We start from the raw sequence: 26,984 nt of genomic DNA on the forward strand, positions 1-26,984 counted from the left end.
ATATTTTGACCTTATCAAAGAATCATATATTGATTAAAGAAATATTTTCAATCTTAATGCTACTAAATATATATTATGTTTTCTGTTTGTAATGCTTCCCTCCAAACTACGCATCTGCTACCCCAAGAACTGTCTTTTCTTTGGCGTATGTATATATCTATATGAGTAAGTGTACTTTTCTTATGTCAAAAATTTATAGTTTATTTTTCAGTCTTTTAGACATTATTTTATAAATTTGCATGGTGGTTTAAACCTGTATTTATCAATTATCTGTTGGCTACCTACTCAGATAGGTAAGAAAATTAACACATATACTATCTCCTTACTTTTGTTAGTACTGTCATTTCACTTGGTTAACAGTACACTTAATTCTCAATTTCACCATTTATCATATTTAGAAAGTAATGTGAGGAACTTTTACCTTTATTTTCCTCTCTACCCCCTCCTCAAAATGTTATTAAATTTTTTTATTATTTTTCATTATTAAAATGTTAATATTTGCCTCCTATAAATGAACTTTATATGATTGGTTAGTCTTTTCCCTAAATATAAAGAGGTTCAGTCTTTGTTATTAGACATTTTACTAGAGCCCTGCATTTATCTCTTGGTTTGCTGGATAGGGAAGCAAATAGGATATTTTTTCCTATCAGAACTCACAAAGCCACTGAGCTGTTACATGTCTGAGAATGTCTACTGAACAATAATTTGAAAATAAAAGTACTTACTCCTACTTTTCTCTGCCTTTGAGCTTTGTGCACATGGCTTACATATTTTATGACAATGAGTACTGGATGTTCTGCTTTGTTTGCTGTTTATTTTGTTTTAGTATGTTTGTGTCCAAGTACCTGAGAAATTCTCTCTCTTTTGATATTCAGTAATTTTACCAGAGTGTATGTCTGTGGGAGGCCTGATTATTTTGCCCTCTGGTGTGTGGACATTTGAACACTAGGGACAGTCATGTTGATGGATGGTAACTTTGCTCTTCTTTCTGAAATGTTGTTTAAAGTACTGTATTTGGGTCATTCCACTTGGCAGGTGGCATCTTTTCCTGCATGTTTTTGGTGTTGAAATTTGTTTTAGGATTCAGCCTGAGTATTATTCCCATCTGAATACTAACTAGGCTCAACCCTGCTTAATTTTCAAGATCAGATGTGATCAGGCACACTCAGGATGGTGTGGTCATAGACCAGCCTTATTATTTTTTCTATTTCCTTTGAATGGCCCACAAAGCCTAGTGTTGAGTAATGTATATAAAATTTCATTCTTACTGAATGTATAAGTGAGTGTAGCTGGATTCATTTCTCTGCTAATTCACCTTCTCAGTCTACTCTCTAAATAAGGGAATGTTGCCTAAGTTATTCAGAGTTCTGGCCTTTCATACTCTGCCAAATTTAAGAGGGAGTTAGGTTGAGAATGGCAGTGATTCCTGGGGTCTTCCATCTCTCTCTTTCCCTGAATGCTGCTTTTCACAAATTATGGTTTGAAATATGCCCCTTCTGTTTGAATGCTGCTACTGTATTTTTACTTTGCTTCCTGGAGTTCAATTTTTTCGGTATTAACATTATTTATCTGGTTTTAAGGAAAGCTGATGCATGGCTTCATTCTGCCATTTCACCCCAGAAGTTCTTTCATTTTTAAAAAGAACAAAAGGAATATTTTAAAGTTATGTATGGTGAATAGTCATATATGCCTTGGGCAAAACATGGATGCTTTTGTATCTACTGGTACAGACTAGATGACTGGTATAGAGTAGATGGTCATAAATAATGTCAAGTCTAAAAGAAAATATACTATTTAACATGGAATTGGCAAATTCTGTGCCAGCTACAAGAAATACAGAAATGACCAAGTTAATGTCCATCTTCAAAGAACTTAGATAAGAGTCTCTACTAATTTATGAATAAGTACATGTAACTCAGATTGGGTGTATTTGTTCTACTAAAGATATTAGCCCAGAAGTTTTGAAGGTTTTCTAAACAAATGTGAAAACTAAAGAGCAGAGCTGAGTTTCTTATTCTTCCATCTCTTGTAGAAATAGTTGAAGGCTTACATACATTGGCATTTAATAACTACTCACTGAATGGTAAGTAATACATTTTACGATGATTTTGTCTAATTTATAACATATCATTGAAGGAAATGGAGGTGATGTCCAGTTACCTTGGAATTGGTCTAGATTTTTTAAAAAAAATTTTAAATTTATTTATTTATACAAGCACTGGGTACAGTCAGAAGCGCTGGAGGGTGAGAGAATTCACCAGAGCCAGAGCGGGGAGCAGAGCAGGCAGACTGATGAAGTACACTGCTGAGGGGAGCAGCAGGCGGCAGGCGGCAGGAGAGGTCTGCGCGCCATGTGGGATCCTCGTCCAGCGGCCGGGGATTGAACCCGGTGCTGCAGAGGCTGCGGGCAGCTTTGCAACCCAGCGCTCAACCATGGCACCACCAGGGAGGCCCTGGCCTAGTTTTTTGATTAATTTAAAGAGGTGATGGGCACAGTACAAGGAAAAAGCATCAGGACATTCAGAAGATACTTTGGATGAGGATATTTAGTGCTAACTTCAGCCTGGAGGAATTGAACTCAGCTATTTATTTTTAACCCCATTGGGAAGACAGAGGTGAATGAGCAGGAAACTTACTTAGGATTACCTTTCTCCCTTAGTTTTTCTATTTTCCTTCACTAAACACATCAGTCTTAATGAGTACTGGATGTGAAATTTGTTCCATGGATTCCTTTTATCACTAAAGTCATGGGTTTTTCTTCATTTCCTTTTAGATCTTTTACTGGCTGCTTAGGGGCCACCCACCCAGCTGGTTAATGTGTATTTCTTCATCTTTTAGGTGACTTTGTTTAGTCTTGGGGCAGATTCTAGTTCAGGCCATTGAGTGGTTTCTTTTTCTACTACAAGATGAAAACAACCTCAGATCTTTGTGTGATGAGTCTTTTTGTTCCTTTCAGTGTCTGTGTATTGTTATTCTTTCTTTTCCCTCCTTCAGGAAGAAAGAACAGGAGTTGGACAGGCAGAAGAAGGTCACTTGCCTTCTTCTGCCTATTGATTTTCCTGTGCCATTCAGCGGCTCATTAGTTTCTCCTAACTACAGTTCTGCATTTAGAGCAGAGTGGACTGGGACATCAGCCACAGAGGGGGACTGACTGTGCCTCCATCGTCTGGAGGTGGATTGAGAAGGTGACTTTCTGATGAGACAAGAGAATCAAATGCCTGGGTGTTTTATTTTATTGGTCTGATATTCGAGGTTTACTGTGTCCTATATGAATTAAGCCATGACCCCCATGAGGCTTTTTAGAATATTACCCAGATGTCATATTATTATACCTGTAAATATTTCTGTGTGTTGCTAAAACATAAGGGCCCTTTAAAAAAAATACAAATACAGTTATAACAATTAAAACATAAATTAGCAGTGTTTCCTTAATATCATCAAATAACTTGTCAGTGTTCTAATTGTCTTGTAAATGTTATAATTTTTTAGCTTGTTTTTGTAATGCCTTCATATTTTATATATAGATTTTAAACCTTTTTTAATCCTGGGGTTACACCTTTCACTTTCTTGTTTTCTGAAGAAATAGGGCCATCTGACTTAAAGATTTTCTTGAGAAGACTTAGACTCTGAAGTTTGCTTACTTTATACCCCTAATATTGTCTAACATGTTGCCCTGCCCCTTGTTCTTGTAAAATCAGTAATCTAGAAACTTGTTAAGATTCAGTTTAATTTTTTCGCAACACCATTTTTTAGATAGTGGAGTAGTCTTCCATCAGGAAGCATAATGTCTGATTTGGTGATGCTAGAAATTATGAAATATAAATCCATATGATATAATGTTAAAACCTAGCCATGGCTAATTTTTTAAAAATATGTCCACTACTGAGGAACACCTAAGGAAGTCTTTAGACATTCGATCCTGGTAAGATAAAGCATCAGCTGAGCTATTAGTTTACAGTCATACAACTCCTCCCTGTGCTGTGTGATGTGTGTCCTGGGCAAGTTCTCCCTCTCTTGTGGTAAAAGGGATCTGGAGCTGATGGTGCAAGACCTGCCCCTGCTGTTAGTCGGACACAGGGGCCATGTTTAATTCATTTGTACCCGTAACAGAAAGAATATTGACTCGCTGCTTTCTCAGCTGCCATAAAGAGACTTAGCTTCTTTTCTTCATGAGTTTGCTTTCTAAAAGCAAAACAAAACAAGAAAAAGACAATTGTTCTTAACTTCCAAAGGACTTTGTTTCCATAGGGATAAAATCTCTAAATATCTCTTCCATCCATCCATCTCTCAGGTGACTAAAGTAATAATAATTTTGCATATTTCCTAGATATTTGTCTAATAAAGATGTGTGTGCAAATATAGGGAAAATGTTACCCTTATTTACTGAATGAAGAATTCTTTCCTAGGTGATGTTCTTTTCACTTTGCTAATAATGTGGCTGTCCCTGGTAGTGGAGGTTTTGAATATCACAGGAATACAGGAAACAGCAGGATCTTGCTCTGAGATAATAGTACCTTTCATGAGAAATACATTGGTGGCATTGAGTTCCATCCTACTACTACGTGCAAACACGGAGTGCATCAGGTCTTTACTTTAAAGCAGTCACATACACAGACACATTCCAGCCCAAAAGGACTTGTGATTTGGTTTGTAAACTGCATGAACTTTCCCTGCGCTGATAAACCATCACTCCCCTCTGCCAAGATGGACTAGTCCTTTTATTTGTTTTTCAGTGAGAGTAGTCTGTGTAACCTGAGTTTTGTAAAGCCCGAAGTCTTCATTTCATTTCAAATCCAAATAAGTGACAGAGGCCCCATTTAGGGGATTGCAGGAAGTCCGGGTGCCTCTGAGGGAACTTCTCAGGGTTCTACAGAGTCCTATTGTCCCAGGTTAGTCTCTCTCACTCCATATTGCTCCTGACCCTTCTTTGGTTCATGCTGCCTATTTCCATGAGGTCTCAGCTGTGTCATGCCCCAATCACTGACTTAGACAAAAATATAGTCCACCCTCAAGGTTATCATTCTGGCCAGGAGCAACATTTTGGCTTAGACGGGCTGTACCAACAGCTTCCCCAGAGCAAATTATCACCATTTACATACAAGTTTGTAAGCAGCCACTGTTTGGGCTGAGTGTTTAATCATTTGTCAGAGAGTTATAGAATCAGGCATTGATTTTAAGAAGAGAAGACTGGCAACCCTGTTACTAATGTACCTGGCCTGTTGCAGTTTTGTTTAACTGTGTCTGTGGATGCCCAGAGGGACATGATGGGCCTGGCAGTGGAAGCTGATTGGTCTGCCTTCCATTTACTCCTCATTGACACCTAAATAGATGAATTCCTTTGGGTGAGTTCTTGTTTTGGGATCAGAAACGACTGTTCATTAGGTCTATTGGGCATGTGGCCTCCATTTGATTGGTAGTATTTTCCCATAGATCTTCTCAATATCTTGTGTAGTTGGTCAGAAAAAAACATTATTGTTAACTCCTTTCATTCTATTTTGTGGAACAAATGTGTTGAGATTGGACCTAGCTCAGAGGCCTGGATTGCCATTCCTGCATTGCCCTGAAACAGTGATGTCACCAGTCTGTACTTCAGTTTCCTCACCTATACAGTAGGAGTATATTAGTCTGCTAGGGCTGCCCTAACAAAGTACTGCAGACCGGGTGGTTTTAACAACAGGCATTTATGTTCCTCACAGTTCAAAGGCTGGAAGCCTGAGACAAGATGTTGGCAAGGTTGGTTCTGTTTAAGGACTCTCTCCTTGGCTCATAGATGATCATCTTCCCTCTGTCTCTTCACATGGCTTCCCTCTGTGTCTGTGTCCTAATCTCTTCTTATAAGGACACCAGTCATAGTGCATTAAGACCCCTCATATGACTTCATTTTATCTTCACCTGCCCAAATGTAATCACATTCTGAAGTACTGGAGGTTAGGATTTGGGAGGGGATAAAATTTAGCCTATAATAGAAGGTGAGGTAGTAGAGGCAGAGGATTCTTAATTATTTTCTAATAATGTTAAGGAGGCCCCAGAGCATAGGATGACAAACTCACTGTCTGAGAGATTTCCTAGGATCACCCTACTTTCAGTCCTAACTCTGAGGAAGTCCTGGGCAAACCAGGAGAGTTGGTCACCCTGTTCGTTGCTTACAGGAAACAGGACCAGTAATTGGTCCCTCAGCCTGATCTACCAGAACTCTGATGCTTTTCTTCACTCAAACATCAGTATCCTAAGTGAGACTTAATTGAACAAAAGGGTTTTGTGGCCAAAAATCATTAGAAAACAACTTGATTCTAAGGCCTCAAAAGACCTTTCCTTGCTGACACATTTTATGATTTAATTTCATTTGCACACACCAAATTCCAGCCACTGGAGCAAAACTTATTGGGTTCTCATTTAGTTCATGGCTGAAAGTGAAATAAAACATTATAGGAAACTGCTAAGACTTGTCTATTCTGAAATAGAACTTGGTGCTGTGCTTTGGGATGGCAGTGATGCTTGCTGAGTACTACCTGCACTGAAATTATCCTATCACCTTGTAATCCTTATAGCAACTCTGTGAAGTGTTATATCACCACCAGCAGTCGCCTCATGGTACAGAAGAAGAACCTAAGGCACGGATTGATAAATTACTGGTCCAAGTTTTAGGACTGGTCAGGGCAGGGCAGGCAGTTTGACTTGAGTGCTACTGTCTCGTCACTGAGCCTGAATGTAAGTGTCTCTGTGATGGGAGCAGGGATCACACTTGAATATAAAGTAATTTCATCTCAGCTCCTAGGCCAGACTCTTCTCTCCAGAAAGTACATCTCAGGACATCTTTGTCCCCTGCCTGTCTGTCCTTGGTCAGCACCCCCACCTGGTCCTGCTTTTTGCTCCTATGGAAGCTGAGAGCGGTTTTCAAAGTGTTGAAAGGTTTCAGTGATCTCACAATAAAGAATACTAAATTGCATACTGACAGAATATTCCCTTGTTGATTCTTTTTCAGATCTCCTGATCATGGTAAGGGAAAAGTTTGCATTAGCCTTTAATTCTCCCTATCACTTGGCGATCTGTCTTTTTCAGAAAGCAAGAGCAGAGGGCAGCAGTAGCTGGCCGAACTTGAATAACTCTGTTTAGTACAGTAATCTTGTTACAGTTAATTTAAAAATTTGAGATATGGCAAAAGATACTGGTTTTACTTTTTGGTAGTTAAATAAAATACCTTTAAAAGGCATTTATTTATGTGGAAAAGAAAGTGATTTAAACATACTTAGTAATTAATAGTATCGGTAATGTACAGGTAGAGCAAAAAATGTGAAGCATATGGTAAGAAAGATTGATTTTTGTGGAACACTGGCCAGGAGGAAAGATTGGCATTCATTAAAATCTTAAAACCATCAAATGAAAGGTAGGAACTATTTGACCAGCTGAAAGGCTAGGTGCCTCAGGCAAGGGTGATTCTTGCTAGGGCTCCTGCAGTGCTGCCTGCAGGTAACTTTGAAGCTTAGTGTGTCTGCCAAGTGACCTCTGGAAAAACAGGGTCCCCACAGCCAGTGGATTGTTTTACTAATGATTTTCAATATTTTTGCAATGTCCCCATCAGAAAGGGTAAGGATTAAAAGTGGATTTTGTACCAGGTCAAAAGGCAATGTCTTGGGAGAATGCAGCCTAGAAAATAATCAGAATTAAAAATGCAAATTGGAATTACCAGGTGAAGCAAAAATACTTACCCTGGGTGGACACCAAGCCACAGTGTAGAGATTGGAATCTATGCTGTTAGATTTCCTAATGATCACTCCCCTAGTCCTAGAAGCCAGCTGAAGTTGCTTCCTCATGCAGTCTGGAGCAGTCAAACTTGAAGGGACTTTTTTATGGGCTAAGTCTCTAGTGACTCTTTGCCTGCCAAGCTTGCGGCTGGTACTTAAACTCCATAGGACTGTGTCCTTATTAAATAGAGTAGTGCTAAGGCAAAGTGAGTTTGCAAGTCCTGGTTAACCACTCCGTGTGAGTCCCACACTAGTCTATGGCTGTATGGAAAGGATCTGGGCTTGGCTAATCCTTGTAGGACCTAACAGCTGGTCAGTCATAGGTGCTGGATTTTGACTGATGCTTTTTGGTATAAGCACCAAATCTTCCTTTGTAACAGCCCAAACTTGGCATATTGAAGTTGAAAACTGCCTTCCAGTGAGAACTGGAACTGCCTTCCATCAGGAAGACCTGGTCAAGGTTACCAGAACCTGGGAAAGATCTTAGACCTGCAACTTTCAGCCATTTCCAGGAGCAGTAGCTGCTGCCATTAGGAGCCTAGAATGATAGCTGTTCAGGCATGACTGGAAGTCTTCTGTTGCCGTTTCACTCTTACCTGCAAAAAGCATCAAAGTCCAGTACCTATGACTGACCAGGTGTTAGGTCCTACAAGGTATTAGCCAAACTTAGATCCTTTCCATACAGCCACAGACTAATGTGAACATAATTTCCCCTTTTAGAGTTATGTTTATGAAGATGTTCAGATTCATGTTGCTCTACCCCTCTACCTCTGTTCTCATTTCTTAAGTACACTTTATTTTTTTTTAGAGATTTATTTATTTATGCACATAAGAACTGGGTACAGGCCAGAGGTGTGGGGGGTAAGAGGATTCACCAGAGACAGAGTGGGGAACAGAACAGGCAAGTCAACTGAAATACACTGCTGAGGGGAGCAGTGGGTGAGACAGGAGAGGTCTGCTGCACCATGTGGGTAGCTCCCTTGCTGGGGTTTGAACTAGTGCTACAGAGGCTGCGGATAGCTTCATAGATTGCATCTTAACCCCTTGCGCCACCAGGGAGGCCCTCTTAAGGACACTTGAAATCCCATAAAAGAAAAGACCATTTAAAATAGAAGAAAAAAAGAAAAAGTGCAAGTTGCTGCTTAAGAAATAAAAGTATTCCTGTTTCAATAACCTATTGCTCCTAATCCTATGAAGTGGTATACATAACAAACTTTTTTTTCCCATCAGAAAACATCTGTATGGATTATTTCATTACAACGCCACGATGCTTAGACTTGAGTCACTTCCAGATCCCACAGACACTTGGGAAATTATAGAGACCATAGGCAAGGGAACCTATGGTAAGGTCTATAAGGTAACTAATAAGAAAGATGGCAGCCTGGCCGCAGTGAAAATTCTGGATCCAATTAGTGTAAGTAATGGCGGTAATTGTAATTACAATATAATCTTTCTTGTATACTGAGCTTTCAACTTCTTTCCTGATTCTAGGGATAAATTCATGAAACCTGGCATGCAACCTAAAGTTAGTCATAATTTGTCAGCACACCTGAATTAAGGAACTCCACTGGAATTTAAATTTTCCTTGACTTCCCATTTCTTGTCCATTTTTTTCTCATTTGGTTTTAGTCCTCTTTAGTCTTCAAAAGTTGTTCTTTCAAAAGAGTGATTTATTTCCCTCCCTGAGTTTTTACAGAAATTGGTCTCTTTGTAAGTTACAAAGTGACCCAGGCTTCTGCTGTTTAATCATCTAGCCTAGCATCTTATTTCAGGGCACTGAGCACTGAGGTTATAATACTGTATGCTGTTTTACACAGTGAGGTTGTAAGTGTTCTATCCTGGGTGGATCTTTCAAGCTACTGCTCCTTAACTGCTTTGAAAATTTAGACATTTTTAATTAAAAAAAAATATAGGGCCTCCCCGGTGGCGCAGCGGTTGAGTGCTGGGTTGCGAAGCTGCCCGCAGCCTCTGCGGCGCCGGTTCGATCCCCGGCTGCTCCCCGGCCACTGGAGGAGGGTCCCACATGGCGCGCAGACCTCTCCTGCCGCCCGCTGCTCCCCTCAGCAGTGTACTTCCGTCCTTCTGCCTGCTCTGCTCCCTGCTCTGGCTCTGGTGAATTCTCTCACCCTCCCGCGCTTCTGACTGTACCCAGTGCTTGTATCAATCAATCAATAAATAAATCTTAAAAATATATATATATGTATATATAATAGTATTGTTGAAGCAAAAGAATGTAATGAAGATGTTTTATTGGTATCATAGAAAGTTTTAGTTAGGATATGAATATCCATTGTTAGATATTTTCAAGATATGGTAGTAAGGACATTAAAAATACAATATAAATATACTTTCAGTGATTACTTGAGATTGATGTTATACCTGTATCCTTCCTTACACATTAGACTTAATCCAACATGTGTTTTTTTACCCTGTTTAGGATATGGATGAAGAGATTGAGGCAGAATACAACATATTGCAGTTTCTTCCTAATCATCCCAACGTTGTAAAGTTTTATGGAATGTTTTACAGAGCAGATCACTGTGTAGGAGGACAGCTGTGGTTAGTCCTGGAGGTAAGAGCTCCTACTGGGTAACAGAGACACAGATGCTTTGGTTAAGTAGAAGATACACCTTGAGGAGTTGGTCTCTCTTGGGTGTCACAGGTACTTTACCAGATGTGGTGTTCCCCTCTGTAGTTCTTACAGGTTGGCCGTGTGCTGAAATGCTCATGTTTCTCTGCTTCAAAAGTTTAATAATCTTTATTCAGATACAGAGCAAATACAGGAATACAGTTGGGAAAGGTATATTTTCTTGTCCAAACTGGGACTATTTCATAGAAAATATGTTCCAGTGATTGCAACTCTTTTTCAAAAATTATTAACACAAGGTTTACTTGGCTTGCCAACTTTGAGTTAGCCCATTCATATTCATTAATAATCATCTTAGAAATTAGGAAATGAAAACTGCAGGTTTGGGCAAGGGAGACACTGAACAACAGTTTGCTTGCAATAGAGGTCTAAGCCCACCCTCTGGGAGACGGAGAGCTGCAATGCTCAGTGTTGTCCTAGATTGTCTTTCTATTGCCAATCACTGGCTGTGTGCAGCTCAGGGAAGGGCATGACCTCTGGTGGAGGCAATTTTCTGTAGCAGGGGCAATTTCTAGCAAGAGATACAGAGGGAGCAGCCGGTATTCATGACAGCATCTGCTCTGAAGGGAGCATCACTGTATCCACCATAGTCCAACTTGCTCCCTCTCTTATGAATGGGAATGAATATGTGTATCTAGGTGCAGACAAGTGAATTCCAAACAAATCCAGTTCCCCATGGGACTAATGTGGTAAAGATATAATAATGCAAACGTGAAATTCTTATATTAGGACTGGTCTATAATCCTCACTAGGCCCACCATGATTTATTTAGAGTCTGCCCTTCTGAACAAGGACATATCTTGGTGTCTGAGGTCATAAATGTGATCTAGGAGCAGCTCTGGTACCTCTTGTCTGGATTTTCTGCCTGGCTCTGGGAAAGCCTGTGCAAAGGACAGTGTATGCTGGCTGCCACAACAACCATGAGGAAGAACATGAATCAAAATTTACTACCCACATACATACACACACAGTCTCACACAACTGGAAGACCATGGTGTTCCACACAGCACCCTGACCATTTTGTGCTCTCTGCAGCCTTTTAAAATGTGCTTTAGATGACTTGCACAATAAAATTATGCTCTGTTTAATATTATCCTGTTGAATATAATCCTCATTCTGTATATTGAGATTAAATTTATGTTGTCTTTGCTCTTTCCTTGCTGAATGCGATGAAAGGACCAGTAAGATAGTCTTCCATGGAGCAATTCTAAGTATAGAAAAATGTTATTAATAGCCTTCTTAAATCACCCCAACTCTGAAAACAAAAACAAATAAAAATGCCATTTCTGAAATTCATTACTAATTGTTAGCAGCAAGCAAGCCAAGACACTCTTTCATGACAGACACCTTTTGTATTAGAAAGATATGAGGAGAAAACACACATAATAATGCTTTGGGAAATGTGTGAATACATTTTATTCTAGATTAATATTAAGTTTGAAAAAAATCCCTGTGTTCTATTACCTCTCATTTAAATGAAATATAATAAGAAATAAGGCCTTTAATAAAAATATAAATACTAAAAGAAAAGAAAAACAATACTTGGAAAAAGTGTCTATTATGTACACAAGAATGAACTGTCTTCTCTTTTTTTCCTTTTATTATAAAATCTTCAGCAGATAAATACTATTAATTTCAGCACAAATCATGTGTTCAACTTAAAAGAAATAGTTTGGTATTTAGAGTGTGAGTAAATAAGACTCTAAACAAAAAAAAAACACCATATATTTTTTAAAAAAAAAGCTAGAATCAATTTAGAAAAAAATTTTTTTTTCCCTAGAGATTTATGTTTAAGTATCTAAACTGGAAGTTTGGAGAGGATAGGTGGAGGAAACACTTTTGTAGTTTTTGCTTTTATTTAAGGCCCTAGAAAGACTTCATATTCATTGGTATGAATCAAGTTTTCATCGCATTAACATGTCAGGATCATAGCAGGACTCTGATGATCTGGAACCTGGGACTAGTAGGTTTTGATTGGCCAGAGATGGTTAGAGAGCACTGACTCAGACAGCAGGTCCTGGCAGGGCTCTAGAATGAGAGTCACTGGAGTGCTGGGGGTCTGGAGGAAGGTATAGTACACTTAGGAATGGGGAAGGGGAGACTTTGAAATGCAACAGTGTGTATCCCACCTACATGTGTTCTAGGCGTTCATCTAAAGGAAGAGGGAGTGAGGACCTGGGAATGGGAAGCATTCTGCTCACTATTCTGCTCATAAGTATGTGCCCTGGAGAGAGAGCCCAGAGTGGGGAGTCTCAAAACTCACTGACTCTTGTGTTGTATGTCACCACTCTGACTGGAACTCTATGGTTACATAGAGTTAATGACATAATTTTCATTCTTCTAGGTGCAAGGCAGTGATTTTACCTCATATCAACAAAATAAACAGTTTTCCCAACTGAGAAGTGGGCAATACCTAACATGATGCTTCTTCTAAGGCATCTTAAGAGTAACTTTTACAATCCTTTACTCTTGCTTTTTTGCCTTCTGTAGAGCCTGATATCCTTGAAAGATAAAGGCACGGACAGAGGACACTAACAAGGAATTTTTCTTAATTCTCAATTTGACTCAGTCAATGCCAGTGTAAAATCTATTTGAAAGTTGGAGCTTTGACTAGAATAAAGGTCTGGTAATTGTGTTACATGGGCTATTCTTTAAGAACATGGAGGAAAGTTGATGGCTTATTGAACAATGAACATTTTATTGCTTGCAATTATGGCCATCTTAGCAAGTGTACTTACAGTGATTGAATCAATATTCAATGATATTTTGGAAAATAGATGTGGAATGTAAATGATTTTTCTTTTTTTCTTTGTTTGGAGAAAAATGTTCATTATATTCTAGATGCATCCAGCTGCTCCATTTCCTGAATGCTGAGGGCATAGAGAGAAATGCAGGGGTGGAGACACCTCTGTGTTTGAATCTGATGGCTGGAGGAGTGGGCAGGAATAAAGGGCTGTGTCTGTCAACCTGCAGGGGTGGCAGAGGAGGCCTGGTTGCAGTCTTATAATTCTCAGGGGATTATTTAATGTCATGCATTTAAATATCATTCCTTGTTATGCTTTAAAAATGTTCAGTCTGTTTCAGTGAACATTTAGTCTGGTTAGGTAATTGTCAGTGTGTATTTGCTTTCCTCTTTTTATATCCAAGTGCCCAAAGCCCTTTCTCTATCCCATGGACTGCCCTTTGAAACCTTGCTCGTAGGCTTATCAGCTTCACAGGAGAACTTCCTCTAGAGGTGTCCTGAGCAGTTTAATTATGTGTTTTTGTGAATCACAGGATGAGATAGCTCTCAAACTCTGACATTTAGTGAACAAAAGGTACCAAGGTAACTTTCCTTGTTTTTAAATCCATACTGAGTTTTTATTCTGCTGACAAAATGGCTGCCCTTAATACCTATAGGTTCTAGAGCTAGCTATGAAGATAGTTTATAAATTGAGTTGAATAAGCTCCTGTTACAAAAATGACTACATTTAAAATAGGGCAGGAAAGAGACTCAAATGAGGTTTCAGGAAAAAATTCCAGGGTTGAGTTAACTTGGATCATCACCAACATTTAAATTTTCTCCAGGTAGAATTTTAAAGTGCACTTAAACAATTCAATAAAGCCTATGCCTCCCTGAGATGGGAGCCAGGTGAGCAGTGGTTTTGGAAGGTGTTATATATGTCTTGCATCCCTATTATTGTGTTGGCTTTAGAGGATCATAGAACTTTATTGATACTTTCCTTATTCTTGTAGGTTCCCTGGATCTGTCACTTTTTCATTTTCCACATTTAGTTGGTTAGAAACTTGTTTTGCTTTTAATGTAGGAAAGACCCCCATATCTGTGTCTGTTCATCCTTATGATTCTTGATTTTTTGACCCTGCCTCTTGATTGCTTCAATACCTTCTAATAGTCCAGCACCCAGAATCTTCCTTTCATATTTACCCTCCATTTTGCTGCCCAAGTTATCTTTTCAGAATGCAAATCTGAACAGAGACCTCCTACCTAAAATCTGTTTATAGCTTATAATCCTATCTAACAGAATATTGTAATATTATAATACACATATGGTCATAATAAAGCCTATATTCCTTAGTAGGGCACACCTGTCATTATTGTTCTCCATTTTCCTGTCCCATTTCCCTTGCCTGAGGGTCTTGGCACTCTCTATTGCAACAGTAGCAGAGTATTTAGAACTACAGATACACACACACACACACAGAGACACAGACACCCTCCCCATAATATTCCTTCCTTTGCACACAGTGTTCCTTGTCCTCCCGCCATAACCCATTTGTCCTTCAAACTAATAAATGTTATGTTCTCTGGAAAGCTTCCCCAGATAGTCCTTTCTTCACTCCACCTCAGCAGCATTCAGCATTCCTACTTCAGGCCACTATGCTCCCTTAGACACATCCCTATTTGCATACACCACACTCTAATTGCTTATGTGTGCATTACTCTTGTTAAGTTCTTTGAGGGCAGGAGTGTGTCATGTTCATGGCTGAATAATGGGTAATAAACTCAACATCAGAAACTATTGAGAACAAAGGGATAACTTTTTCTTTAATAACTAACCTTTGTTCTTGACCCACTGGCCTGCCTAGAGAGGCAATTGATTTTAACTCATTCTATTAAATTTAGTCTAACTGAGTGAATTTTTGCAGGAGGATTAAATCCTAGTATTTAGAGCCCACTTTCACAGTCCATTTCTATGTTGAGTCATTTGGGTAAAGACTCAGTTTTGTTTCGGCCTCTTCTTTCCCTTTTCCACTTCTTTCTCCCCTTCCCTTTTCGCTGGGTGCCATGTGCAACAGGTGCTTATGTAAAGTCATGGCAGCTCAGCAGGGACCTCTGTACAATGCTGTAACCCCCAAATCCTTTGTGTTCTGCCGTTCCTATATTCTTATGCCTGGTCTCTGTTACGCCCTCCTATGAGGTCCCCACTTTCTTTGATTTTCTCATTCAAACTCTAGCCTGACCCTGTCCCCAAAGAGAATATAAAGTTTTGAGTCTCCTGAAAGTAGTAACAGGCCATTGGGAACTGTTATAGTGCCGGACTTGGTCAGCCTCACCCTCCCCTGTTGCCATTTCCACTCGACATGAACACTTCTTTGTTGGCTTGAGGCTCCTTTGCCTCATGGAAATCTCCCCTGAGTTTCCAAATGGGAAATTCAGTTTCAGGAGAAATTGAAGTTTCTATTACATTTTCCCCTTGTACAGAACCACCAGGAGGGAGTATCTTGTTCTTTCAAGCTGTTCATACTCTCTGCCAGACCCAGAAGGGCTCTTCTTGTGGAGGGAGATTATTCCTTAGCTCATTTGATACATTTGACCTTGGTCATCATTTGATTCTGTGGTCAATTCTGCAATTTTTAGTCTTTAAAATATAGGATCTAGTTGGGGAGTCCTGAGAGAATTATCCTTGAATCATGGCACTGAAAAGGCATTCATTTTTTTTTTAAATAAATTTTATTTTTATATTTCCCATACAATTGCAACCCCCTTATTTTGACCCCAATCCCTCCCCTCCCCGCCCCCCACGCCCATAGAGTGTCTCTGGTTCATAGTTTTTTGTTGATTTTGATTTTAACTTTCTTATAGTTATTCATTTTCCTGGTCCCTTATTTAAGGTTTCTAGATTCATGCTATGAGTGAGACCATCCGGTATTTTTCTTTTTCTTTCTGGCTTATTTTGCTGAGCATGATCCCTTCCAGCGCCATCCATGTTGCTGCAAATTGCATGTGTTTATCTTTTTTGAATGCTGAGTAATATTCCATGGTGTATATGTACCACATCTTCTTGATCCAGTCATCTATTTTTGGGCATTTGGGTTGTTTCCAAAGCTTAGCTATTGTAAATAGTGCTGCTATAAACATAGGGGTGCAGGTGTTCTTTGGAATTAATGTTTCTGTGTCCTTTGGGTAAATACCTAGGAGTGGAATTGCTGGATCATATGGAAGCTCTATGTTTAGTAGGTCCAGAAATCCCCACAAAGCTCTCCATAGTGGTTGGACCAGTTTGCACTCCCACCAACAGTGCAGGAGAATTCCTTGAAAAGGCATTCATTACTCAAGAGGTTATTGGACACTAAATGTGATTTTCCCTATCAAAGTCATGCAGCACATAGTTGGAAGCAAAGGAATGTGGAATCATGGGGAAGACATTTCCCTGGTACTCAACTTCAGGGTCATCAGAGCTATCAGTGATGAGGTATCTGTTACACCTGACAATTGTAGAGAGTGGAGCCCAAGGTCATTTCCTATAATTCTGAACTTATGCGATCATTATAGTCTTTGGTAGTCTTTACCGCTTCTAGGATCCCTCCTTGAATTATTTCTGGAGATAGTAATTTTATCCTAGTTTTAAAGATTGTAAATTTTCCTAATTCTATGTTAGATTTTTAATCATACTCTTGCTTATGAACAATTTAAATGGTAAAAACCTGGGAAGATTAAGGTCTGGGTCTCTTGACTGTCAGTATGTGTGTGAAGTATCTGCCACTTAGGTAGCAGAGATGATACAGACATCAGAAGCATCTGTTCTCCCTTTTACTAAAATATTGTAAATGTTCTAATTAAAGTTGAATAGATCCTCATGTATTATTATTTTGACAAAGAGTTGTCTTTTTCAGAAAGGTGCTAATCTATGCGCCCTCAGATTTCCTTGTTTAGGAAAAGCCAGTTGACTCAAGCAGCCACACCCAGGGGGCCCCTCTACTGTTTACTAGTTAACTCTCAATTGCAAAGTTCCAAGAGAAGCAAACCTAATTTACTGAAGCAGGGTGTTAACCTTTGTGATGATGAAGGTGGCTCTTGGAAGCTGATGAAAATTCTGAATTTTCTGAGCAGGGAAATGCAGTATGTAGGACATACTGCATACAATTTCAAGGTATTTACATGTCCTCACATCAACTAAGAACCTTTTTTATTTTACATTTTAAAAGAATAGATTTATTAGAAAAGGAGATGCAGCTGCATAGTCACAGGCAAGCAGGAGAGCGGCCAAAAACCTTGATTAAAGCTGGCATGTAGTAAACCCAGACTTGCACACTGACTTTGGCAGTTAGTAAAAATTATCCTTGAAAACCCTTAAATTGCTGAGAAAGTAAAGCATACCTGGTTTATGGACTCAAAACGTAGTACATAAAAAGGCAAATATTTAAAATACAATCTTGGTGTTGATAATGAGGGAAAAAAGAGAGTGAAAGGGCATGAAGTTGCTGAAAGCTGAAAGTTGACTAGGAAATGGTTACATAGACATACTATGCAATTCTACTTCATAAAGTTGACACGGAACTCTAGAAAGAGCTGGTTAGGCTTCTGATGCCTGTGGTACTGTTATAGGGCAGCCCCGATATTGAACGGGTTGCCTGGCTGTGGGTCCTCACCCGCGCGCTTACAAGGGACTTATTAACACTCCACTACAGGCACACACAAGAGGTTAATAAAAGGTTTATTTGCAAGGGAAAAGGAAATAAGGAAAATGTACAACTCAGGGAGAAAATAGGGAAATAAAGTCTTTAATGTGTCCTACCCGATCCGCAGACCTGGAAACGCAAAGGCACTCTCAGCACTGGCCGGAGGCTGCGAGCTGGCGGGGAGCCAAAATGGGGGAAACCCTCCAAAGCCCACATGTCTGGCTTTATACCAACCTGGCTGCTTAACCCCACCCTCAGGTCCCAGCCACCTTCCCTTTGCTGGTGATAGGATTTGGAGTTCCCAGTGACTTTTGGCTTTGGCCTGGGGTGGGGGTGGAGTCCACAAAGCCTGTATGGAATTAGCTTTAGGACATCCTTTCCCCCTAACAGTGCTAGCACTGGAGGCAGGAAGGTTTGAAATGACTAAAATTTATTTTCTGGCAGGTATCAGGGATACCCATCTTGCCTCTTCCAATCTTATATACAAAATAAACATTACAAAAAAGACAGTATGCATGTAAAATGAAAAATATCCAATAAGTCACCATGATTACTTACATACATTGTCTTTCAATTTAGAAATTTCAGAAATTCTAGATAATGACTAGTATTTTTATATTTCACTTGGCAATTGAAAAAAAATCAGCTATTTTTTATTTTTATATTCCCCATACAATTGCAACCCCCTGAAAAAAAAAAATCAGTTTTTTGACACACATTTTCACTAAAATCATCACCTGGAATAAATCATGCATAACATACACACACACACACACACACACACACACACACCCCATATTTGATTGTGTAATGGGAATTTTAATGATTCTGAACTGGAGTTTTGTGATCTGCAAATTAATTTTATTATATGAGATCAGTAATCAGTGGGCTTTTCTTAATGTCTTCATTTTTCTTTTTGTATGTGTTCTACTCTTTCTGTCTGGCACCATCTCTTGCAGCTATGTAATGGAGGCTCCGTCACTGAGCTTGTCAAAAGTTTGCTACGGTGTGGCCAGCGGATGGATGAAGCAATGATCTCATACATCTTGTACGGGGCCCTCTTGGTAAGAATGTCCACCAGGTTGGGGATGACAGTGGAGGGGGCATTTTGTCATCCCTGAATCCCTATTTGCATATTAACATTGGAGAAATCACTCTATAATAAGCAAGACTTATAACAACAGGGAGATATAGCTGAATATGGACTTTGATTAGACTTTTAGTAATAGGGTGATTGTTTTAAAACAACTACAAATCTCCCCTTTCTCTTTCTTTTTGTGTGTTGGCGGTGGGCACATGCAGGGTCTTCAGCATTTGCACAACAACCAAATCATCCACCGTGATGTCAAGGGGAATAACATTCTTCTGACAACAGAAGGAGGAGTTAAGCTCGTTGACTTTGGTAAAGACTGCTTGTCATTTGTTTTCTTGATGTGTGCAATTTAGCCGAGGGCAACAATTTACTGCAATTTCAAAAGACTGGGGCCTCTTTACTACAACATAGGCTGAGGGACTTTTCCAGTCAACACAGACTGGAAAATGGGGGGTGGGGGTGGGTACCAGATGGATCACCCTAGGAGAAGCTGTTTGTTAATCTATTTTCAGCTTTAGAGCAATTTTATTAAAGAGAGAAAATGAAAGTGTTTTGAAAGAAGAAGTTGACAGAAAAAGTTTGGTTTTCTGGGAAGAATTTCACATCTCAAGGCAATTGTCTATAATTTACATTTTGTCATTTCTTCTTTTGCATATGAAAATAGAAAGCCATTGGTCTTTCAAATGACTTTGTCTAGCCTTAGGCATACTTATTCCCTGTGAGCAGAAGGTAAAATAGTCCTTTGGGTCTGCAAGCTAACATCCCTTTAAATTGTGATTATTGCTGTACATGAGAGGTTAGCTGAACTGGAAGCATGAACAGGAAATGGAAGTGTGAGAGGAAATGGAGAACATTATCACTTAAGGCCAGAGAATTATTAAATATCTCCTCACAGCTCTTATGTATTGATATTCATAAACTAACAAACCATTTGGTTTTTCCTTTTTAAAATTATCAAATGATTCAATCTTTTAAATGAGTTTAACAACAGTATTTCGGCATAATTATTACAAATAATGAGAAAACAAATACAAAGACACTTTTAAAAATGTTCTTTATTGATAGTATAGTAAAAGAAAAGATTGATGATTTTATATATCCAATGTTTTATTGGTAAGAAAGGATTGCTAAAACATTTAAATAAATGATTTGTTCAGAAGAAATTACTCAAAAATAAATGAAGTTACTTTAGGTGTATGGGTCTATTTACCAAAGACAAGCAAAGAAAAATGGCAGAGGAGCACTTTGTTCAAGTCTTATGCTCCTCTTTCTAGTCATTAGGAATGGTGTAACTCCACAGATATGCTGTGTGTGTAGCATCAGAGAGGTATTTTCCACATAACCCAGGGGAGTGATAAATATGTTATAAAGGAAAGAGCCTAGGAAGATGCAGATAGGGATTAATGCTGATTTATCCACTTAACCAGCACTGCAATTTGGCAGGAGGGTAAAGGCTCCTAATGTTTCCAGTAGAAGGTTCCTGAACTTCCAGGAATGTCTAGAAATTATTTCTAGGCATTATGTCTACAAGAAATTTCTAGACACACTGTTTAGACATTAAAAACAGTTTTTTGAAACCAATTTTTTTAAATCAAAATTATGTGGAGGACTTGGTAAAATAGGAAATTATCCAAGGCTAATAGAGTTTAGGATACTCTCTGGCTTTCTAATAAAGAGTGGCTAGCACCACTACCAGTTGTGCTACCCATGAGTTCTTGGCAAATATACACCTGGTTTTCAAAGGTATGTCCTTTGCTAATGAGCTCAAGTATCCAGGTTTCTAAGTTCTGGTCATTAATAGGTTTAGTGGCAACCAGTCATTTTTTAAGGACTGCATTAGATAGTTGGCATAAAAGAATTTCTTAAATTTATAAAATAATTTACAATCTATAAATCATTTTCACATTTGCTTTCTTATTCTTAAGAAAAACTCCTTGTGTGAGATGTGATGGGTATCATTCTCCCCAATTTGGAGTGTAAAGAAAAGTCACTTTCCGAGAGTGAGGTGACCCAAAGCTATACAATTAGGAAGAGGCATTGGAAAGCAGGTCTTATAACTGCTACTCCAGTGTGCCTTTATGTCTACTTTATTACCATGCACCATAAAAAAGAGAACTGGCTGAAGACTAAGACAGATAAAGTATATTAGGATTATATTAAAACTGAGACCCTCAACATTGAGCCCTAGATAATATTATCAGTCAATTTCTTTTTCCATTTGACAAACATAGCTCTCTTGCCAGGTTTCCAGGCTTTCAGATAAGATAAGGAACTGAATATTTTTTATGTCTATACTGATGTTCCATTATAGATAATATGTGTCAATCTTCTTCCATAAAATGAAGCACTTTTTTAAGGAAGGAAATCACCCGAAATATTTTGGAAGTATAATAGAAAGAGATTTGGGGTTGATGTTGTTGATGTTTGTCTTTTGCTTCCATTTTGCAACAATACAGACTGGAATGTTTATTAGGAAAAAATATCACCTGATTTAGATGGGATGATAAATGTTCCTGCCCAGGGAGTGGTTAGCAAAGTATAGCCTGTCAGCTGAGTCTGACCTACCTCCTGTTTTTGTAGACCTGTGAGGTAAGAATGGTTTTAAAAACTTAAGTGGTGGGGGAAAAAAATCAAAAAGACAATATGTTGTGACATGAAAACTACATTCTTCTGTAAATAAAATTTTATGGAAACACAGCTACACTTGTTTCTGTGTTGCCTATGGCTGCTTTCATGCTGCAACAGCAGTTAAGTACTTGTGAACAGAGACCATGTAGCCCACAAAGCCAACAATATTTACTATCTGACCCATTATGGAAAAAGTTTGCTAACTTCTGGCCTAGCCGCATCCACTGCTCACTCCTGAAATTCAACACCCTTTTCTCATAGGGGTCTCTGCTCAACTTACCAGCACACGTCTACGGAGAAACACATCTGTTGGCACCCCATTCTGGATGGCCCCTGAGGTAAGCAGGGGGGCATTTATTTCTTTGTGTTTGTTGAGCACCTAGATGCTGTACTTTTTTAATGGGAAAGGCATATGTTTTTGTTTTTTTTTTTTAAAAGATTTATTTATGCATACAAGAACTGGGGTACAGGCCAGAGGTGTGTGTGTGGGGGTAAGAGGATTCACCAGAGACAGAGCGGGGAACAGAACAGGTGGATCTACTGAAATACACTGCTGAGGGGAGCAGCAGGTGAGACAGGAGATGTCTGCTCTGCCATGTGGGTAGCTCCCTGGTTGGGGATCAAACTTGTGCTGTATAGGCTGCGGAAGCTTCATAGATTGCATCTGAACCCCTTGCGCCCCCAGGAGGGCCCACATTTTAGTTTTTTTTTTTTTTTTTTTTAGGGACCAGGAAAATGAATAACTATAAGAAAGTGAAAATCAAAATCAACAAAAAACTATGAACCAGAGACACTTTTAGGGGGGCGGGGGCGGGAGGGGAGGGATTGGGGCCAGAATGGGGGGGCTGCAATTGTATGGGGAATATAAAAATAAAATTTATTATTTAAAAAAAAAAAAAAGGGAAAGGCATATGTTTCACCAATTTTTCAGGAAGAAGAAAATCTTTTATCCTCATTGAACTACGTTCTGGCTTGGTGAGTGATAAGAATGATCAGGAAAGCAGGATTAAGGCAGAACTAGATCATAGTGTACCTCCATGGAGTTAGAAAAAACTGTTCCCCCCCTCCCCCCGTAAGATGGAGCCCTCTGTAAGGGCCATGACTTGGCAACATTCAGGCTTTGTGTAAATGAATGAGAAGTCAACTCCCCTGGAGCGATGTAGCCCCAGTGACACATGCCTTGGTGAAGAGACAGATTTCAGCTCCAACTGACCTATAGAACTATACACTGTAGCTTTGGTTGTTTTTTTCTTACCAGCTACATAGCAGCTTCTCTTATGTACTTTGCTGGCTCTCTGGTAAACTTGGGATTTGGTTCCAATTTAATTTTGGTATCATTTCATCACATCATCTGGGAAATGATGCATGTAGAAGTTTGGGGAGAACTTTCAGCTAGATAAGGCATACCCTGGAACACCAACGAGTACACTTTGTTTTCAGGTTAGCATTTCATTCTGCAGTACCCTAGCCCATGCCAGAGAGCAACTCTCTGGGATTAAGCAAAAGGGTTCTTTTAATAAGAGGCCTCCTGTAGTCATTGTCTCAGAGATCTTTACATCTCCAGTCTGTCCCCACAGCTATCCTTCCTCCTTGTGACTGCCAAGGTACTCTCCTAATTTGTTCACACCAACTACTCAGATTTCTGTAGTGGCTCCTCATTGTTGATGGCCCACTTTTTCATGCTTGGGTAATGGATAGACACATTTAGGGGAAATAGAAAAATCTTACAGATTCCAGTGTTTACCTAAATCTTAAATGTTTAAATTGGTTTTCTTTTTAAATGAAACTAGTTAACTCCTTATCACTTATATTTATAGAACAATAAAACCAAAAGGAAAAAAAGTATGAAAAAACTACAAAGCCAGTAACATTCAAGTGAGCAACTATAATGAGACAAATGACATTATTTTTTGAAACTCATTTGTTATTTGCAACTGAGTGTGTTTCCAAGCACGATAGCACAGTTATTTCTAGTTACTTTGTCATAGTTACTACCACCTATCATGTGGCGACTCGGTTCTCCTGCCATTTTACTGTTTCAACTCGGGTGGTCTCTATTCAAAGAGCATCTCCGTTAGCCTCCAAATGGTACATTTCTGTTGGCTTGATGTCACCTTAAAAATAAACATAAATATGGAAATTGAAATTGCGTGGCAAAAGGTCTTCCAGATGACCTGGAATATATTTCACTACTTATCCTATTATCATTATTAATAATGACAAAATTATCATTGAATCAAAAACATAAACATACTGTTATTGGGACTTTGTGAAACCCACTTAGAGAAACACTGCAGGACAAAGTCAAAATCCTTTGGTTAGTGAACAAAGCCCTTCATAGCTACCTGTCCAGCCTCATCTCAGGTTCCAAATTTATTCCACAGAAGTACCTCTAGAGTAGTAAATGTAGTAAATAACATTCCCAGTCCATCCTGATATATTATTCTTTTAAACTCTTCTATATGCTGTTATATCCTCTGGAGGGACTCTCAGAGATTTGGAAAATTCCTCCTCCATCTTCAATTCTCAGCTCAAATGCACCCGCCCTTGGAAACCGTCCCTAATCTCTGGCTGAAGTTGAAAGTCCTATCCTTAAGTCTCCATTGTAGCCTTTACTCCAGATACTAATGCACCATGGCCTTTCCTTTGCAATGGCTAGCAAGCAGGTTTCCTAACTAGAGCCTAAGCTCTGGCAAGGACTTGAGATGTCTAGGTCTTTGCGCAGTGCTTTGTGCAGAGTAGGTACTCAAATATGTATCTGCTGGTCAAGAGCCAGAGGAGAAAGTGAATTTGGTGGGTAGTCTGAGAAGGGCTTCACAACTCTCTGTGTTAGCCGATTTTTCTCTGTAGTTTTTGATATATCTGTTCTTAAATGAAAATGTAAGTAAGGCCACTCAGTTCATGCTTGGGTAGGCATAATGTGGACTATAACAGTCCCTGTTGTAATCTAGAGCAAGCCAATGTTTTCAGAATTGCAAAATGTAATTAAAAGAAGACAGCCCTTGACTTTGTATACTTCTTATGAGGTTGGTGGCTTTTCAATTTCAGCTGAGTTCAATGAAATATGTGGAGAGTTACTATAAGCAACATCTTAGTGATCTGTAATAAGCTTCTGTTGCCCAGATTGCCTGGAATTGCTTCCCTTATTGACAGGGTAAAGTCAGCATCTCATCCTGCCTGCTGTAGTGGATAAATTGAGGAGTAGACAGATTACTCTGTGAGACCTTGTCAGTGCCTTTCAGGAATAAGTATCTTCTTCATGCATGCCTCAAATAATCTTTCAGAATGTGGGATTGTGTCCATTGCAGTTCTTAGGACTCAGGCCTATACCATCCTCACATTTTTATTTTCTAAATGGAGAATTATTTTTTCAAACAAAGCCTCCTATCACGCCATAATCCTCTGTAAGACTATCCACAGGAACAGTCATCCATTTGTCAATTCATTCAAGAAACATTTATACTCTCCCCTGTGAGCAATGCTTTGGGGCAAAAGCAGTCTGTAAAGTGCAATCAGCAATGGTTCAGATAACATTGTCTTCCAATGATGGCCTGCATCCTATATTGATCCGAATATGCTTTTACTTCTGTTGGTGTGAATAAGTGACATTTAGATTAAATATGACAGCAGTGCAGGCAATCCCTTTGCCAATAGAATAAAACCATCACAGGCAACCTGTGCTTTTACTCTGAAAATATAGCTGAAAGATTCTTGATCCTATTTTATTTTTGAGAAATTGAAGCAAATTATTCTTTCCCCATTTTTATTTCCCCAGGTTGAGTTACTGCAATATTTAATTTAAATAAGCTATACGACAAACTAGGTAGCTAATGGAATGTGACCATACCACAATCAAATGTTGACAAGCAGTCCAAATGCACAGTTCACTGGGGCAGCTCAAAGCTGCAGCGTGAATTCACTCTCATTTTGTCAACACTCCCCACTTATTTCCTCTCACTGCTGTATTTGGACACTATGAAAATGGACTATACTAGGTAAAAATAGCATACATTCAGCAATGTAGAAGAAGAAAAATTCTAGAGGGTACCCATAGTACTTTGAAATATTGCTACTGGGGAGATATTGCTGGCACAGTAAGGCAATGAAAGTCAAGAGTAGTACAATTTTTACAGTTTTTCAGTAGCATATTATGACTCAGGGAAGATTATTTTAAGAAGGAAAGAAAAGCCTATGTCTTTAGCAAATCACCCTGAGCAAAATGACTTAAACAATAGGAAATTAATTTTCTAGTGTAAGTGCAGAGATCGGTGATTCCAGCATTTGCTGGTTAGCAGTTAGGGAAAGCCATAAAAAATCCAGGTTCTTAAATTTCCCTGGATTTTTAAAAAAGATTTATTTTTATTTATACAAGAACTGGGGTACAGATCAGAGGCATGGGAGGGTGAGAGAATTCACCAGAGACAGAGTGAGGAGCAGAAAAGGCAGAAGGACCGAAGATACTGCTGAGGGGAACAGTGGGCAAGGCAGGAGAGATCTGCCACGCCATGTGGGAATCTCCCTGGCTGGCCGGGAATCAAACCGGCGTTGTAGAGGCAGCAGACAGCTTCAGAGCACTGTGCTCAACCTGCTGCGCCACCAGGGAGGCCCTTAAATTTCCCTGGATGTTACTGCTGCAAACTACATGGCATTCTTGTTCAGTGACTGACTTAGGGACCTTTATGTCAATACTGCCTATGAACAGCTGAGGGACAACCATGGCTCCAGGAGTCCAACAGCCACCAGCACCCATGGGACAGTTCAAACTGATGTCCCCCTTCACTCCCATAGGGCTGCTCTTATAAGTGGGTTCTGTTCCTGTCCTGGGATCAAAACCACATCCTCCAATACCACTAACTAGTATTAGCTTTCTAGTACTGCCATAACATAGTAACACAAAAGGGTAGTTCAAAACAAAAGAAAATTATTATCTCACACTTCTGGAGGGTAGATGTTGAAAACTGAGATTTGTCAGGGCCATGGCTCTTTCTGAGGCCTCTAGAAGAGGCTTTTTTTGCCACCTCTAGCTGCTGGCAATTTACTGCCAGTCTTTGGCATTCTTTGGCATTCTTTGACTTAGAGCTGTGTATGTCCAATCTTTGCCATCGGAGTCACATGGGGGTTCTTCCTCTATGTCTCTACATAACTGTCTTCTTATAAGGACACCAGTTGCAGTGGACTGGGGGCCCACCCTGTTCCAGTATGACTTCATCTAAACTCAACTCAGTATATCTGCAACTATCCCAGTTCCAAATAAGTTGATATTCTGAGGTCCTGGGGGTTTAGCACTTCAACATGTCTGTTCTTGAAGAACACATTTCATCCATAAAAACCCTCCAAATATTTAGCACCCCTCCTCTGTGGTAAATAAGTCAGGTTTCCTAGGTAATTAGCCAGTCATTTGGAACCTGTAGATCTGCATGTTATAGATACTAGTTTTGTTTAGAGAAGCTTTGCTTTGCCTGCTTGTTTCTCT

The 26,984-nt window shown here is 39.3% G+C and overlaps 1 protein-coding gene across 1 annotated transcript in view; it reads left to right on the forward strand.

Moving 5' to 3' along the window:
• Positions 1-26,984, forward strand: part of LOC119255916 (myosin-IIIb-like) — a 60,466-nt gene that overhangs the window by 20,517 nt on the left and 12,965 nt on the right. Inside the window, exons 2-6 of the mRNA XM_054699840.1 lie at positions 8,973-9,156; positions 10,180-10,314; positions 18,750-18,854; positions 19,093-19,192; positions 21,773-21,849. Coding sequence (XP_054555815.1) covers positions 9,010-9,156; positions 10,180-10,314; positions 18,750-18,854; positions 19,093-19,192; positions 21,773-21,849 — 564 coding nt within the window. The 5' untranslated portion in view covers positions 8,973-9,009. The remainder of the gene's footprint in view (positions 1-8,972; positions 9,157-10,179; positions 10,315-18,749; positions 18,855-19,092; positions 19,193-21,772; positions 21,850-26,984) is intronic.

This window comes from Talpa occidentalis, unplaced genomic scaffold, assembly GCF_014898055.3.
Source record: "Talpa occidentalis isolate TD23 unplaced genomic scaffold, MPIMG_talOcc4v2.1 talOcc4.3, whole genome shotgun sequence".
NCBI classification, from domain to species: Eukaryota; Metazoa; Chordata; class Mammalia; order Eulipotyphla; family Talpidae; genus Talpa; species Talpa occidentalis.